At 42.5% G+C, this 18121-nt stretch overlaps 1 protein-coding gene across 3 annotated transcripts in view; it reads left to right on the top strand.

Annotated features, from left to right (window-relative positions):
* The window catches only part of MAB21L4 (mab-21 like 4), a 43302-nt gene that overhangs the window by 7280 nt on the left and 17901 nt on the right, over positions 1-18121 (top strand). The window contains exons 1-4 of one of the 3 annotated variants that reach the window (XM_038749162.1): positions 10731-10779; positions 11514-11598; positions 14470-14575; positions 14979-15521. In XM_038749162.1, the coding sequence (XP_038605090.1) occupies positions 15035-15521 (487 nt within the window). In that variant the 5' untranslated portion in view covers positions 10731-10779; positions 11514-11598; positions 14470-14575; positions 14979-15034. Of the gene's footprint in view, positions 1-10711; positions 10780-11513; positions 11599-14469; positions 14576-14978; positions 15522-18121 lie in introns of those variants that run through there. The other 2 variants (XM_038749163.1, XM_038749164.1) reach the window with 2 other exon arrangements.

An 18121-nucleotide genomic window follows, 5' to 3' on the forward strand; every position in this document is an offset into this window, starting at 1 on the left:
TTTCATCAATTAATCAACCAGTGGTAGAGAAGCAGCATGTCTCAGTGGAAAGAGTACAGGTTTTGGTGTCAGAGGTCATGGGTTCATATCCCGGCTCCGCCAATTGCCAGCTGTGTGACTTTGGGCAAGTCACTTAACTTCTCTGTGCCTCAGTTCCCTCATCTGTAAAATGGGGATTAAAACTGTGAGCCCCATGTGGAACAACCTGATCAACTTGTGCTTAGAACAGTGCTTTGCATATAGTAAGTGCTTACCAAATGCCATCATTATTATTATTATTATTATTTGTTGAGGTCTTCCTTTGTGCAGAGCACTGTCTAAGCACTAAGCACTTGGGAAAGCACAATGCAACAAGAGTCGGTTAACACGATCTCTTGGTCTTTCCATCTCTGTCTCCTCCATTTCTACATCTCTCTGTTTGTCTCTCTCATCTCTAAGTGTGTCACTACCTGTCTCTGTGTCTTTTGGTGTCTCCATTACACACTCATAAATTACGGGGTTTTTGTTAGGCATACAAGAGGAACAGCGTGGCTCAGTGGTAAGAGCCCGGGCTTTGGAGTCAGAAGTCATGGGTTCAAACCCCGGCTCCGCCAAATGTCAGCTGTGTGACTTTGGGCAAGTCACTTAACTTCTCTGTGCCTCAGTGACCTCATCTGTAAAATGGGGATTAAGACTGTGAGCCCCCCGTGGGACAACCTGATCACCTTGTAACCTCCCCGGAGCTTAGAACAGTGCTTTGCACATAGTAAGCGCTTAATAATACTATCATTATTATTATGGAAAGTATTAATGAGACTCAGTGTGGCCTAGTGGAAAGAGAGCAGGCCTCGGAATCAGAGGATCTGGGCTCTAATCCCGGCTCTGCTAAATGTTTGCTGTGTGACCTTGGGCAAGTCACTTAACTTCTCTGTGCCTCAGTTCTCCTGCTTTCCCTCCTACTTTGATTGTGAGCCCCATATGGGACAGGGGACTGTGTCCATCCTTATTCACTTGAATCTGCTCCAGTGCTTAGAGCAGTGTTTGACTCGGAGTAAGTGCTTAACGAATACCATAGAAAATGCTTTAGGAGTCTGTAGAAAGAAATCAAACACAGTCAGTCAATCAATTTGTTGATTGACTATTGAAAACTTACTGTGTGCAGAGCACGTCACTAAATACTTGGCGAGACTAATTTAATAACGAGGGTGGACACATATCCTGCCCACACTTTTAGCTCTAGCGGAAGTCAGAACCCATTGTTTATTTATTTTCTGTTTCCCTCAGTCAGTCTCTCAGTTCTTAGAAGTTCAGTGACTTCTAAAACCCCAATTCCCTTGGAAATCTTTTGTTAGCATGTGGCTGTAATGCTACACTATCTCCCCCACTCCCCACTATCCTTTTAGAAAGAGAAGCAGCTTGGTGCAGTGGAAAGAGCACAGGCTTGGGAATCAGAGGTCATGGGTTCTAATCCTGCCTCCGCCACTTAGCCGCTGTGTGACTTTGGGCAAGTCATTGAACTTCTCTGTGCCTCAGTTACCTCATCTGGAAAATGGGGACTAAGACTGCGAGCCCCATGTGGGACAACCGCATTACCTTGTATCTCCCCCAGTGCTTAGAACAGTGCTTGGCACATAGTAAGCGCTTATCAAATACCAAAATTATTATTATTTAATAGTCAGAACTTTTTGGAAACCTTTTTGGCTAAGGAAGAGAGGAGGAAAACTGGGTGGGTGGGTTGGAGTATGGAAGAAGAAAAAGAACCAAAGGAAGTGGAAAGAATGAAAATGTTCTCTTCCCAACACCCCCATGTCCCCCAATTCCAGAGTCAAGGCCTATGACTTTTTTTTTTTAATGGCATTTAATGACCGACAATCACTCTCCCGGCAGGCTGAGCAGGTATTTGTTTGTATCAGGAAATTGCTTTGACCTGAATCACAGGGAAGGGAGAGGTGAAGGAAGGAGGGATTTTTAGCAGATTTGTGCCAAACTCACGTGGACCAAGGTGTGTCTACCTAAACAGAACTGTGAAATCATAGCCCTTGGTTTCTGTGGTGGAAGGAATTCAGGTGGGGCAGCATACTTGACTGATTTATCCCAGAACCTCAAGCATGGTAAGGGATGATATCTTCCCAAATAAAGGCTTTTTTTTAACCTAGCTCTAAGAACGTTACTCATCCTTTATTACAGCAAATACTGATTAAACAATCTACATATCTTTAGAAAACATGTTGTGCTGTTATTACGTACTTCTCATATATCAAGGCACTCTGCTAAGTGCTGGGGTAGTTGCAGATAATCAGATTAGATATAGTCCCTAGTCCACATGGAACTCATAATCTAAGAGAGAGAGAGAGAGATGGTATCTTATCCCCGCTTTACAGATGAGGAAACTGAGACTCAGAAAAATTAAGGCACTGGCTCGAAGTCATAAAGCAGGTCAGGGGCTGAACTGGGACTAGAAACCGGAGCTCCTGACTCCTAGCCACTAGCCCTAATAATAATAATAATGGCATTTATTAAGCACTTACTATGTGCAAAGCACTGTTCTAAGCGCTGGGGAGGTTACAAGGTGATCAGGTTGTCCCTTGTGGGGCTCACAGTCTTAATCCCTCTTTTACAGATGAGGTAACTGAGGTACAGAGAAGTTAAGTGACTTGCCCAAAGTCACACATCTGGCAACTGGTGGAGTGGGATTTGAACCCATGACCTCTGACTCCAAAACCTGAGCTTGTTCCACTGAGCCACGCATGTTACCTCTCAAGACAAGCAGCAGAATCATGCTAGGCAGATTTTTCAGTTGGTGTGTCATGGGACAATTTATTTCATAAATTCTATTTATTGAGCACCCCAGACCAGATATCCAGAGCTGAAGAGTAGAAATAGGCTATAATCCCACTGATTTGTGCAAAATCAGTGTTTCCCTCATCTAATTAATTTGAACAAAGGCAGCAATTCCAGAATGATTACTGGTGTGGCAATGATCCCAGTATGCTGAGCTCTATGTTGATAATGCTGTGTGTCTCAAGGTTAAGATATTGCTCCTTTTTTTTAATGTCATTTGTTAAGCGTTTACAATAGGCCAGCCACTGTACTAAGCACTGGGATAGATATAAGGTTGGACACAGTCCTGGCTCACAGTTTTATCTCCATTTTCCAGATGAGGTAACTGAGATCCAGAGAAGTGAAATGACGTTTCTAAGGTCATGCAGCAGACATATGGTGGAGCCAGGATTAGAACACAGGTTCTCTAACTCCCCAGCTCATGCTCTTTCCACTAGTCCACACTGCTTCCCATGTCTACAGAGATATAAATGATGGACTGAAGGAGATCGTTTTTTTCTCATTCTGGGACTTTCCTTTTTCTTTTCTTTCATAAGCTTGGCAAGATGCCCCACAATTAGCAAGCAGCATTTAAATTCCAAACACTACTTCACAAATTTCAGTTAAAACAAATAATTTATCAGTTCAGTGGTATTTCGTTATATTTACAATACCATCCAGGGATGCCATTCCCCTCTAGCCTGTAAACTCCTTGTGGATCATGTCTACCCACTTTATCATAATGATAATAATAATGGCATTTATTATGGCTTACTATGTGCAAAGCACTGTTCTAAGTTCTGGGGAGGTTACACAGTGATCAGGTTGTCCCACGGGGGCTCACAATCTTAATCCCCATTTTACAGATGAGGGAACTGAGGCCCAGATAAGTGAAGTGACATGCCCAAAGTCACACAGCTGAAAATAGGCAGAGCTGGAATTTGGACCCATGACCTCTGACTCCAAAGCCCGTGCTCTTTCCACTGAGCCACGCTGCTTCTCTAATATTTTACTCTTCCAAGTGCTTCATACAGTGCTCTGCACCCAGTCAGCACTCAATAAATACACTAATTTACTGATAATCCATTTTTCTTTGATTTCAAAAACAGAATAATCATTGACTTATTTCAATACCTAAAACTGAAATACGGTAATGTAAATGCCTGAATTAAGGAATTTTAGGAAACAAAATAAATGCACTGAAAGCTTTCATCTTCAGTTTTGAATCCAGAAAGCAACTCCCATAATTGTTCAGTGAGCTGCAACGCATAAAAATCAATTGGACAGAGAGGTTGATGACATTAGACACTTTCGGTGGAGAAGCAACATGGTGTAGTGGACAGAGTCAGAAGGTCACGGGTTCTAATCCCAGCTCTGCCTCTTCTGTACTGTGTGACCTTGGGCAAGTCACTTCCCTTCTCTGTGCCTCAGTTACTCATCTGTAAAATGGGGATTGAGACTATGAGCCCCTCATAGGACAGGGACTGTGTCCAACTCGATTTGCTTGTATCCACCCCAGTGTCTGGTACATTAATAAGCGCTTAACAAATACCATTATTATTATTATTTTCCATTATTATATGAGCAAAATATGTGATAAACCAGAAAGGGTTGAACAGCTAGCAGCCTCCTCTCAGTCAGTCAGTCTGATTGGACTGCTTTTCAGAACTGATTCTCCTTCCAGTTCCAGCTTGCAAATTTCAGTTTGGCTTTTTAAATTATTATTCAGCATTTTATAACCATGAAGTAGAAAGGAAGATTTTAGCTCTACCTATTCGGACTAATCAGAGCAATCAAATGTGGAAAGCCCCTTAGGCGAGGGCAGGTGGATGTAGCATCTGAATCATTGTCTGTTTCCCTTAAACAATTAATTGCCTTTATGTGTTTTTTCCCTTTTTGCTTCCCTCTTTATCTGTGGCAAGTAAGTAACCTTCTGGAGAGGATTATTCATAAAATCCAGTTTTCCACGAAGCCTGTCCAGGAGGGATTTGAAAGAGAAAGTGAGGTTGGCTTGGTGGATTGGACAGGGAAGACTGTTTCCAGGGACCCAGAGAGTGCTGGAAAATTCTAGAACTGGGACATCCCCAGGTAGTATTCATTTCTGTTTGCGTATGCTCCTGGTCACCCACCTCTCCTTTTTCACTGGATTCTGAAACAGAAGACTGGAAAAGACCAAATAGGTCATCAAGAGCATGACCCCTGCCCCATCCAGTCAGTCAGTCAGTAATTTCTATTTATTGAGCACTTACTCTGTGCAGAGCACTGTAGTATACTGCGTTGTACTTGGGAGTGTACACTATAACAATATAGCAGACATATTTGTATATATTTGTACAGATTTATTATCCTATTTTGCTTGTACATATTTACTATTCTATTTATTTTGTTAATTATGTGCATATAGCTATAATTCTATTTGCTCTGACGATTTTGGCACCTGTCTCCATGTTTTGTTTTGTTGTCTGTCTCTCCCTTCTAGACTGTGAGCCCATTGTTGGGTAGGGACCGTCTCTATATTCATTCATTCAATCGTATTTATTGAGGGCTTACTGTGTGCAGAGCACTGTACTAAGCGCTAGGGAAGTACAAGTTGGCAACAGATAGAGACTGTCCCTACCCAACAGCGGGCTCACAGTCTAGAAGGGGGAGACAGACAATGAAACAAAACACATTAACAAAATAAAATAAATAGAATAGTAAATATGTGGCTGACTTGTACTTCCCAAGTGCTTAGTACAGTGCTCTGCACACAGTAAGTGCTCAATAAATATGATTGAATGAATGAATGAGTATTCCCTGCCCACAAGGAGCTTACAGTCCAGGGGGGAGATCAAATGATCTCAAACTGGGAGTCTACCTTATTTCTAAAACCTCCAGGAAGAATGATTGCATTTTCTTCCTCAGTAACCAATCATTACAATCAGAAAGTTAGTCCTTAGGTCTGACTAAAATCTGCATTGCTACAGTTAAAGTCTATTTCCTCCCTGGTTAATCTTTATAGAGATGGGACTAAATAGTCACTTCCCTCCATATAACCTAAACACTTAAAAAATTGTCAATCACTCTACAGCCTTCCCTTCTCAAGGCTAATTCCCTTATTTTTCCCTTGGCTGCCCTATTCTAATCCACTTTCTAGTTCCATTCTTTATCATTCGCCTGCTTCTCTCTTAATCGTCATGCTAGAGTGCCGTTTTGAAGAAGGGAGGACTGTGTTTAGAATGGAGAAAGTCACACTTTTTTGGGGGATAGGATCACAGCAGTATAGAATCACAAAATAGATCTGTGATTTAGAGTTTAGAGTATTGTAATCATGGGATTTACTAAATAATAATAATAATGGCATTTATTAAACACTTACTATGTGCAAAGCACTGTTCTAAGCACTGGAGAGGTTACAAGGTGATCAGGTTGTCCCACGGGGGGCTCACAGTCTTAATCCCCATTTTCCAGATTAGGTAACTGAGGCCCAGGGAAGTTAAGTGACTTGTCCAAAGTCACACAGCTGACAAGTGGCGGAGCCGCGATTTGAACCCATGACCTCTGACTCCAAAGCCCGTGCTCTTTCCACTGAGCCACGCTGCTTCTCTTATGCCTAAATGCCTAGTGCCTGCAAAGCATTGTAATAAGCACTTGGAAAAATGCATGGGTGAGAATTAGACATAGTCTCTGGACCACACAGTTTCATAATTTATAAATAAGGTGGGGAGAGTGGGTTGGTGGCAAGCAAAAGGAAAAATGAAACAATAAAAGCACAAAAACAACAGACAAGTGAAAAATACCGAAGTAGCAATAGGTTTGTGTGGTTAGAGAAGCTGAGTTTTAGGCTTCTCACTGCTGAAAGTCTGACATTCACAACAGTCACAATCTCGGTCACAACCTTTCCAATGTCCTAAACGTTGAAAAGAGCTCACACTGCTGGTATCCCTTTCCCCTTCTTGGGATGAGCAAGTAGCTGATGGGAAGCCTGAAGATGTCAAGGCTGTGGTACTTCTCTCCAGGGCTGAGCAGTTTCTCTTTCAGGCTGCTAGTCTCTAGTCTGAATGGTTTTGAAGACCCCTCTGATTTCCAAGCCACCTAATAATAGTAATTATGGTATTTGTTGAGCGTTTACTATTTGCCAAGCACTGTCTAAGCACTGCGGTAGCAATAAGGTGATCAGGCTGTCCCGTGCGGGGCTCACAGTCTTAATCCCCATTTTACAGATGGAGTAACTGAGGCACAGAGAAGTTAAGTGACTTGCCTAAAATCACCAGAAGACAAGTGATGGAGTCCGGATTAGAACCCACGTCCTCTTACTCCCAAGTCTGGGCTCTTGCCTTTAGGCCATGCTGCTTCTTTAAGACCGTAAGCTTCTTGAGGGTAGTGATTGTGACTACCAACTGTCTGTCCTCTCTCAAGTCTTAGCATAGTGCTCTGCACAAGGTAAGAACTCAATTAATACCACCGATTGATTGACTGATTACTTGTGGCATTGGGAAACACAGTTGCTGTCACTGAAGTACTGAAGTGAAGATCACAGTTGAAATGAACTGGGCACAATCTCTCAAAAAGGGCCCAGTTGGGAAATGCAGATGCAGTCATGCTGTTGCCTCAATTCCATGAATCAAATGAATCAAATCGTGATTTGATGACATCACGTGACAAATGAATTTAAGTATTGTCATTTCCACAGATACCAATCCCTCTTTAGTTTCCAATTATTTTAAATGAGGATCTGGTTTTAACTTTGAGGCACTTGTCAATCAATCAAGCAATCGATAGTATTTATTGAGTGCTTACTATCATGTAGGTGCTGTGAAGTAATGCGGTCTGGTGTCGAGAGGATTGCTGAGACCAGTGACAGCTTTATTGCTCAGAGGATTTATTTTCCAACTGGTTGGATCTTTTCCTTGTTTGCCTCTGGCCTCTTTCCCAGTTCTCCAGCTCTCTTCTGAAATTTTAAGTCTCAGATTGACTAAATGGAGGCACAGGCTGAGCTGTCTTAGAGAGCTTTGATTGAAGGAGAATTACAGGAGGAGGCAAGCATTCATTCGTTCAATCGTATTTATTGAGCGCTTACTGTGTGCAAAGCATTGTACTAAGCACTTGGAAAGTACAATTCGGCAACATATAGAGACCCTATATAGAATCCCTACCCAACAACGGGCTCACAGTCTAGAAGGGGGAGACAGGCAACAAAACAAAACAAGTAGACAGCAAGAGAAGCAACGTGGCTCAGTGGAAAGAGCCTGGGCTTGGGAGTCAGAGGTCATGAGTTCTAATCCTGACTCCGCCACTTATCAGCTGTGTGACTTTGGGCAAGTCACTTAACTTCTCCGTGCCTCAGTTCCCTCATCTGTAAAATAGGAATGAAGACTGTGAACCCCACAGGGGACAACCTGATCATCTTGTAACCTCCCCAGCGCTTAGAACAGTGCTTTGCACGTAGTAAGCACTTAATAAAATGCCATTAATAAAATGAGACTTGTAAAGGCAATGATCAAACCATGGGAAATGAATTCATTTTAAAGAAAATATGGAAAAAAGAAAACAATGCATTTAAAAATGGACATAGAGCTGGTAGTGATTGTAAACAAGATAAAATCAATTAAGCAAAGTTGAATCTACTTCATGAAGACATAAGTACTGAATCAGTCAGTATTAAAGCAAATCACAGCAATTGAAACACTGGATTGTGAGGAGAAAAGAGAAAGACATGGTTCCTATCCTTGATTAGGTTCCATCTGTTGGAGAAAGAGATGATTTATGGTCAGAAACGTTCCAGGTAATTTCAGTGACCATCCTCCCCTGGGCCTTGACAGGAGGATTGTAAATAATGGTTTTGGGGATTATCCTAAAAGAGGGCACTCTACCTCAAGAGGACCTATGTTGTTAGGAAAGTACATCTGTGGGAAGCAGGAATCAATTAATCAGTCAATTAATAGTATTAATTAAATGCTTACTGTGTGCAGACCACTGTACCAAGTATTTAGGAAAGTACAATTTAATAGAGTTGGTAGACATGATTCCTGCCCCAGAGGAGCTTACAAACTAAAGGGGGAGACAGACATTAAAATAAATTGAAGATGGATTTATACATAAGTGCTGGAGGTGGGGGTGAGATAAATATCAAAGTGCTTGAAGGGCACAGACCAAATGTATAGGTGATTGAGAAGGGAGGGAGAATAGGGGAAATGTGCGTTTAGGGAATGTGTTGGTAGAGCAATCCATGATATGGCAATTTACAAGAACAGGCATGTCCTCGGTAATTTAACCAGGGCACAATCTAGGCCATGAATGGAGAAATCTGGGTTTAATTATTCTGGATGTGCATTTGTTATCAGTTTCATAGGGAGAAACCTTCCTTGTGAGAAAACAATTCTAGAGAACAGGTCAGCATGGGGAGAACCTCTAGCTGAGTTTGTCTATTCTTGGTATATTGTTGACAGGAAATTTCAAGTGGTTATATATAAGTAAAATGAATATGATAAAAAAAACTTTTGACCTGAAGCTACACTGCAAATTCATAGAAAAAAAATCTCTGCAGGACCTCAATTTATTCCTTCCATGCAGGTTTAAGACAAGTGTTAGCAGTATATCTCTCCATCCTCCAGTCCTATTTCATCAGAGATATTAAGAAATATTCAGATCTTGCAAATCTTTTCTGACTGATATTGGCTTTACCCTAGGCAAATTTGGGTATTTAAAAAACCCAACAGATTTCTTAGGTTCTCTGTAAAGTGAGGACAAGAATACCTATCCTGATGAGTGAACATGTTTTGGGACCCGTAGAAGCAAAGTTCTTCAAGATAATCAATCAATGCTATTTATCGAGTATTTACTGTGTGCAGAGTACTTGGGAGAGTACAATAAAATAGAGTTGGTTGATACATTCCCTGATCTCAAGGAGCTTAAAGTCTAGAGGATTGTTATATAATAAAGCAATGGTTTTTCATTGAATATAAGCATTCTAACTTTTCTGGCATCCAAGGCAGATTGTTTGGGGAGCATGAATTATATGTTATGTAGAATAGAAATTGCAATCCAGTGTTTCAATTGCTATGATTTGCTTTAATACTGACTGACTCAGTACTTATGTCTTCATGAAGTAGATTTAACTTTGCTTAATTGATTTTATCTTGTTTACTCACAGTATTATTTTATCTCATTAACCCAACTACCAAGTGGTAAGGTAGTGTCAGTAATAGTGTCAGCATGACGTCTACAATGAGATTTAGTTTTTTGTTCTTAACTGGAAAATGATTATGTCTATTTTTATCGTAATTGTTAAGTGCTTACTATGTACCAGGCACTGTACTAAGCGCTGTGGTAGATACAAGCTAATCAGGTTGGACACAGTCCAAAGTCCCACATGGTGCTCACAGTCTTAATCCCCATTTTACAGATGAAGTAACTGAGAGATGGAGAAGTTAGATGACTTTCCGAAGGTCACCGAGCAGACAAGTGGCAGAGTTGTCCCCGATCTAATATGCCTTTGTGCTTCCCTGAGTTGTCAGACCCTTCTAAATTACATGAATTGCTACAGAAAATAAATTGTATAAATAAATGATGAAGTTTGAATCCCCAAATCTGGTGATGGCAGTAACAGTGTATGTGTGTGTAGCTAGAGTGGCATTGCTCAAAATATTACTATCTGGAATGGTGCCAGGCTTCATTCATTCAGATGTATTTATTGAGCACTTATTGCGTGCAGAGCACTGTACTAAGCGCTTGGGAAGTACAAGTTGGCAACATATATTAATGTGAATATCTTTTTGAGGCAACACCTGTGTAGGAGGAAATGAAATCGGTCTGTCTCCAGCAGTGTTTGCGGACACTCCCGTCATTGCTCACGTCACCATGATTACAGCTAAGCAAAGTTAAGGATCAGATTCAGCTCTTAGGTAGTCACACACAAGCTCAGATCGAAGTCAAGAAGATTGCAGGTCTGAGGGCAGCAGAGCTTAACCTGCAGGTGCTGAAAAAAATCAGTTTCTGAAGGTAAGACCTGAGAATTCTAACTTTTAGCTGTGGCCAGAATAGCATGAGAATTACAGCTGATTCCACTTTAGGCTAGAAAAAGGGAGGGCTTCACAGACTCCGATTTCCTGCAGTCCTGGCACTGCTGGATTCTTGTTCTCAGAAATCAACAGCCACATCAACCAAGAGCAAACTTAAGAAAGCACTGAAAACATTTTCCAGGAGCCACCTGTGCCTTAGGGGAGCTAAAGTTATTTTGCTTCTTTAGCTAACTATGGGGAGGGTGATTTTTCCCTGCAGGTGGACATGATGATGGTAAGAGTATTTATTGAGTGCCCAATGCACTGTGCTAAGTGTTTGAGAAAGGACAACAGAAGAACACACCAGGCAGGAAAATATTTACTAATACATGACAATTTTTACTAATTTTTTTGTGGTATTTGTTATGTGCATACTATGTGGGAGGCATTATACTAAGAGGTGAGGTAGATACAAGCTAATCAGGTTGGACCCAATCCATGTCCCATATTCATTCATTCAGTCGTATTTATTGAGCACTTACTGTGTGCAGAGCACTGTACTAAGCAATTGGGAATACAAGTCGTTAACATATAGAGACGGTCCCTACCCCACAACGGGCTCACGGGCTGGAAGGGGGAGACAGATGACAAAACAAAAAACATAGACAGTGGTCAAAATCGACAGAACAAATAGAATTAAAGCTAATTTCATCCTATAATTTTGTAATTTCGTAGTTTCATTATGAAGACCCGCTGCAGGGCTGATTCCTTTGCGTGTTGCCAGGAGAAAAGGAATCCTAATCCCCATTTTATAGATAAGGTAAGTGAGGCACAGAGAAGTTAAGTGATTTGCCCAAGGTCACACAGCAGGAAAAATGGCAGAGCTGGGATTAGAACCCAGGTCCCTCCCATGCCCAAATTATTTCCATTAGGCCCTGTTGCTTCTCTAATCAGAGTAAATGATATAGAGGTAAGACCTAGGGAGACTGCCTGGCTGAAATACCTCAGGAAGGTGGACTGTGGGAGGAGGTAATATTTTAGAAGGACTTTGATCATTGGGAGAGCTGTGCTTCGTCAGATCCGGCCAGGGAGAGAGATCTAGGCCGGGAGAGCAGCATGAGGGAAAGGAGGGATGTGAAGGAGCTGAAAGCAAAGTGTAGTTGCAAGGTTTGCTTGTCAGGGATTTAGAGAGTCAACTGGGTGAAAAAATCTGAGGTGTAAAACGGTGAGAGGTCTGCACACAGTAAGCGCTCAATAAATACGATTGAATGAATGCGAGATGGTGAACAGAATAAGTTTCCTCGAGCAATCATGGTCTCTAGTGAGAACCTCACTTAAGTGAGAGGAAACAATATCCACTTAATTAACTTTGGATGTAATGAGCATTGGCTGAATATGTTTTAGCATTTTATTTTATTATAAACTAGTGTTGGGGATTTTTTTCTCAATTCAGCATGAAAGCATCATTAAGTTGGGATCGATCTAATTTATTTATTTAGATTATCCATAGCTTATTTATATTAATAGCTCTCTGCCCCTCTAGAATGTAAGCTCCCTGTGGGCAGGGAACATGTCTACCAATTCAGTTATAATGTACTCTCCCAAGCACTTAATACAGTGTTTTGCACACAGTAAGTGCTCAATAAATGTGATTGATGGATTGATCACGCTGACATTGGGCCCCTTGATGTTGGAGCGTCTCCAGGTGCATGACGCCTAATTGGCTCAAAATTTCCACAGCCCCAAGTGGAGGCTATTTGTTGGAGGCCACAAGCCTTCCTTCTTCCCCTGCTCCACCAGATGCCCAAGGTTTGGGGGCTGACCAGAGACGGGGAGAGCAGGGTGGGAGGGAGGGAGAGTGGAGATATGGAAAAGTCTAAAATATTTGGGGGCAGATGGGCAGATGTGCTAATTTCAGAGTTCTGGGGGCAAGCTTGGATCTATCAATCAAACCATGGTATTTATTGAGCATTTACTGTGTACAGAACACCGAAGACTGTGAGCCCGCTGTTGGGTAGGGACCATCTCTATATGTTGCCAACTTGTACTTCCCAAGCGCTTAGTACAGTGCTCTGCACACAGTAAGCGCTCAATACGATTGAATGATTGAGAAAGTACAGTACCACTGAGAAGCAGCCTGGCTCAGTGGAAAGAGCCCGGGTTTTGGAGTCGGAGGTCATGGTTTCAAATCCCGGCTCCTCCAACTGTCAGCTGTGTGACTTTGGGCAAGTCACTTAACTTCTCTGTGCCTCAGCTCCCTCATCTGTAAAATGGGGATTAAGACTGTGAGCCCCCCGTGGGACAACCTGATCACCTTGTAACCTCCCCAGTGCTTAGAACAGGGCTTTACACATAGTAAGCGCTTAACGAATACCGTTATTATTATTATTATTATTATTATTATTACTATTATTATTACATCTGTGTGAGTTTAGCCCCACACAGAATTGAGCCCAATACAGTGTTTTCTTCTAAAAGATTCCCTCCACATGCCATTCTAGCCTCAGTAAGCTTGACCAAGGCCATTATACTGTGGGAAATAGGGGGGATTGTGAGGAGAAAATAGAGAATGAGGCCTCGAGGACCATGTCATAGCTCACCTTAGAAAAAATTGACGGCTCCTTCCTGACCTTTGGTTAAATTAGGATAACTTAAAAGAAAGGTTGCATGGAAAGAACAATCACCAGGAGTCCAGGTTATGTTCGCATTCCAAGTGACAGCCTAATTTGCTGAGGGAACTTCGGTAAGGCAGTTAACCTCTCACTGTCTCACTCTTCTCATCTGTGAAATGTTTTAGAACTTGCTTGCCCTCTCTCTGCTTTACTGGGTTCTTGGGAGGAACAATGCCATGTTTAAAGAGTTCTTAGAACTCCCTTGTTTTTTTCTAGACTGTGAGCCCACTGTTGGGTAGGGACCGTCTCTATATGTTGCCAACTTGTACTTCCCAAGCGCTTAGTACAGTGCTCTGCACACAGTAAGCGCTCAATAAATATGATTGAATGAATGAATGAATAAACAAAAAGAGTGGATTATCATTGCTCTCATCAATTCTAAGTTTTCTATTCAAGCCCCTGAGGGCTCAGCAGAGCAATTTTAGGAGTTAAGGAGAATGAAGCAACCTCCCCTTCATTTCAAGCTGAGATTCACTTCCTGGTGGCAGTGGTCTGCTCACCAGTCTCTCTACTCTGGCCATTGTGACTTTTCAGCTCTGTAGAAGGGGAGTCTCTAATAATAATAATAACAATAATAACGACATTTGTTAAACACTTACTTTGTGCCAGGTACTGTCCTAAGCATTGCGGTGGATACAAGCAACTCAGGTTGGACATAGTCCCTGTCCCACACAGGGCTCACAGTCTCAATCCCCATTTTATTCATTCATTCATTCAATCGTATTTATTGAGCACTTACTGTGTGCAGAGCACTGTACTTGGGAAATGCAAGTTGGCAACATATAGAGACGGTCCCTACCCAACAGTGGGCTCACGGTCTAGAAGGGGGAGGGAACTGAGGCTCAGAGAAATGAAGTGACTTACACAAGGTCACACGACAGAGAAGAGGTGGAGCCGGAATTAGAAACCACATCCTCTGACTCCCAAGCCCGGGCTCTTTCCATTAAGCCGCTCAGCCACACTGACATCAGTCACTGGCAATGGACCTCCACTGCCCTGACCATATTTCCCTTCTGCAGGGAGGAAAATCAGATTCTTAGTGAACGGAGAGACAAATACTACATTCTTCAGAGGGATACAGTAAGGAATTACTGGTGTTGACAAGCCTGCTACCTGTGGCTTTTGGTAAGTTTCCAGCTGGTATTCCATGCTGCTAATTAAGTTGGTGCATGTTTAATATAAATAGGAATGAAGAGAGGGAGCCAGGAGAGGATTGGTGAGGATGCTGGCTGGGATTGCTGGGAGAGAAGGTACCTGGAGTTCCCCTTCCTGACTGGGCACTTTGCCTGATATCGCTAATTGTTAGTTGTCTGACTCAACAATTCACTTCAAAGGGACTTGGCCCCATGTCAACTATTTAAGAGGGAAACAGTGAGCTGTTTGTTCTACTGGAATTTCACTAGGTGCTCCTCCCTCTTATGTACCTGTTCTGATCCCTGAATCTTTCTTTCTTTCCCCTCCCTTCTACATTCATCCTTTCCTTCCCAGAGCTGCACTAACTGTACTGATGTCCTTGTCTGGTTGGCAGGAGATACATCGCTGAAAGAATATTTGTTCCCGGACTGTTCGCTCCTGTGCTTAGCCATGGCTGTTAAGATCTCTCTCTGGCATCATTACATCCAAGCCATTCGGTCGCGGGAGGCTCAAAAGATGCAGGATTACCAAAGAGCGGAGAATGTTTTGCTGACTGTGCTGGAGAGAGTCCACGATATGGATTCCAGGTTCATAGTGGATTATTCAAGAGACTTAGAGGCCTTTCAGTTTGCCCTCCGAACCTCTGAGGATGAATTAACGATGGAAGTTCCTCTGCGGGTGAATGCCGACGCCCTTCTGGTTAAGGAGAACTCAGGTAACGAATCTGAGGAAACGCCAAACGCGCCAGTTTCCTGTTCACTGGGGATTCCCAGGGAAGCAGCTGGCATGGAAGAGTGGATGACAGAGGACGTATTCAGCGCACTGGATGACCCTGAGTGCGTGGGACACATTGTTCCTGGAAAGATCCTCACGCTTTTGAAGAACCTGCTTGTTGCTGCCATCGTTCACTGCAAGCACCATCAACTCATCATGCCAGGTACCATGAATCTTGTGAGCCACAGATGGCTTGTGGGCGATTCAGAATACGGGAAGAATTTAGGATTTGTTTCTTTACTCTTTACCTCAGCGGGGAGATGAGGCACAGAAGAGAGGTGCTAATTGAAAGAGACGGTGAAAGAAACCAACAGGATTTTGACTGAGGTTCAGAGACAGGCTGCTTAGGAAAGCAGCAGGGGAGCAGTATGGCCTAGTGGAAAGAGTACAGGCCCGAGAGTTGGAGGACGTGGGTTTTAATCCCGCAGCGTGGCTCAGTGGAAAGAGCCCCGGCTTGGGAGCCAGAGGTCATGGGTTCTAATCCCGGCTCCGCCACTTGTCAGCTGTGTGACTTTGGGCAAGTCACTTCACTCCTCTGGGCCTCAGCTCCCTCATCTGTAAAATGGGGATTAAGACTGTGAGCCCCCCGTGGGACAACCTGATCACCTTGTAACCTCCCCAGCGCTTAGAACAGTGCTTGGCGCATAGTAAGCGCTTAACAAATGCCATCGTTATTATTAAGCCCCAGTGGCCTACTGGATAAGGCACTGGCCTCCTAAGCCAGGGATTCTGTGTTCGAGTCCCCTCTGGGGTGCGGTTGGTTTTCAGCACTTAGAACAGTGCTTGGCACATAGTAAGTGCTTAACAAATACCCAAATTATTATTATTTTTTCCACGTCATTTGTCTGCTGTGTGATCTTGGGCAAGTCACTTTCATTCAATTGTATTTACTGAGCGCTTACTGTGTGCAGAGCACTGTACTAAGGGCTTGGGAAGTACAAGTTGGCAACATAAAGAAGTCACTTAACTTCTCTGGGCCTCAGCCCTCGTCTGCAGAATGGGGAGTCAATGCCCATTTTCTCTCCTACTTAGACTGTGAGCCCCATGAGGGACCTGATGATCTTGGATCTACACCAGTACTTAGCAAAGTGCTTGGCCCATAGTAAGTGCTCAACAAATATTATTGTTGTTATTATTAAGCAACTTGTCCCTTCATTTAGCGTTCCAAAAAATCCAAATAATACAAGATGTGAGGTACACAAATCGTGGAGAAAGAATGAGCCTGGAAACTGTGTTCCTAAATGTCCAAGCATTGAGCCCACTGTTGGGTAGGGACCGTCTCTGTATGTTGACAACTTGTACTTCCCAAGCGCTTAGTACAGTGCTCTGCACACAATAAGGGCTCAATAAATACGATTGATTGATTGATTGATCTCCCAGAGCAGGATGAGAAAATAAAGGTGCTGCAGAAAGCAGCATCTGATTTCATGGCAGAAAACAACAATCTGACTCTTACCCAAAGAGGTTGATTTGCTCAGGAGAGGGTAAGCGTAGTGTATATGAGAAACAAGGGGTCTGAACATCTTTATTAGCTAAATGTTTTTAGCTTGTCTATGCTAATTTCTGGATCACGTCTCATCCTGTAATCCCCTTCATCTCTTAAGTCACCCTTGATGTTGCTGTAAGAGAATGTCTATTTAAAAAATTAAATCTCAAGGATTTGGAATTATGCTCCAGGCACAGGGTGGTCATCATATACTACCCAGAGTTAGCAGCAATTCGGTTGGATGTAGCAGTTTTGTTCTGCATCCAGTCAATTGCTGCTTGACTGGGCTTGACTATGTAGAAGCAAACTTTAAAACAAAGATGTCTTCCTTTCCATGCCATACAGTAACTAGTGTGTCAGCCAAGTGCATGCAGAGGATCTTACCAGAATTTTAACGTAGAAGAATTCAGTTGAAGAATCTGACAAATTTCACGTGAAACCCCCACACACAGTTTCCTGCTGACTGGGATTTCCCCAAGAAACCAAGTGCAAATCTCCCAGTTCTTGAGATCTTCCGAGGAGAGGTATAGGATTTAACACAAAGGAATGTTGAATATGAGGTTATGCAAGCTCTTGCTTGATTTAAGTCTTGGGTACAGTGACAGTAAGGTACAAACCTTACTGTGTTTATTAAATTCCAGTCATATTTTTTAGAACACCTTTCTTATAAGGAAAACACCTGGAAACAGGTAGTTTATGTGCAGCAGACAGGTTTAACAAGACCAACCCCTCTGGAGCACAGGTTGTAATCAAGATTATTTGGACATTTTCCCAACTATATGCATTGAAAAGGAGTTGTGTCTTTCTCTACCACTGCCAAAATAGTTTCATCTTTAGACTGAATACCAGACTGTTGTTGGATGTTGTTGATCTGTTTCTTTGAGTCCCAGAATTACATTATGGACAGAACAGAAACATTAGTCATTTGAACAGACAAGTTGCAGTGAAAGAGGGGAGAGGAGGAGCATTTTGTCCAGGGTAAGTGAGCGGATAACAAAATCTGCTTCATTAAAAAGATGGAAGTTCACCTTCAGCCAACAAAGATGGTTCAGAAACAGTTTCCCAGAAAACATTGTTTCAGTTTTATCAGTCTTAAAATATTTATTCCAGGGATTTTGACATTTGATTACTACTAACCTTTGCTGGGAAAATCTGCTTTTCGGTTGTTGCTTCAACTCAGCAGATTTAATCAGAACTTGAGCCTCCTTAGTGAGTTGTTGTTGGGGTGGGTCACATCTCTTTCCTGCAAATAGCAAGGAAAGTGAGATACTGTATAT

Source organism: Tachyglossus aculeatus, chromosome 7, assembly GCF_015852505.1.
Source record: "Tachyglossus aculeatus isolate mTacAcu1 chromosome 7, mTacAcu1.pri, whole genome shotgun sequence".
NCBI classification, from domain to species: Eukaryota; Metazoa; Chordata; class Mammalia; order Monotremata; family Tachyglossidae; genus Tachyglossus; species Tachyglossus aculeatus.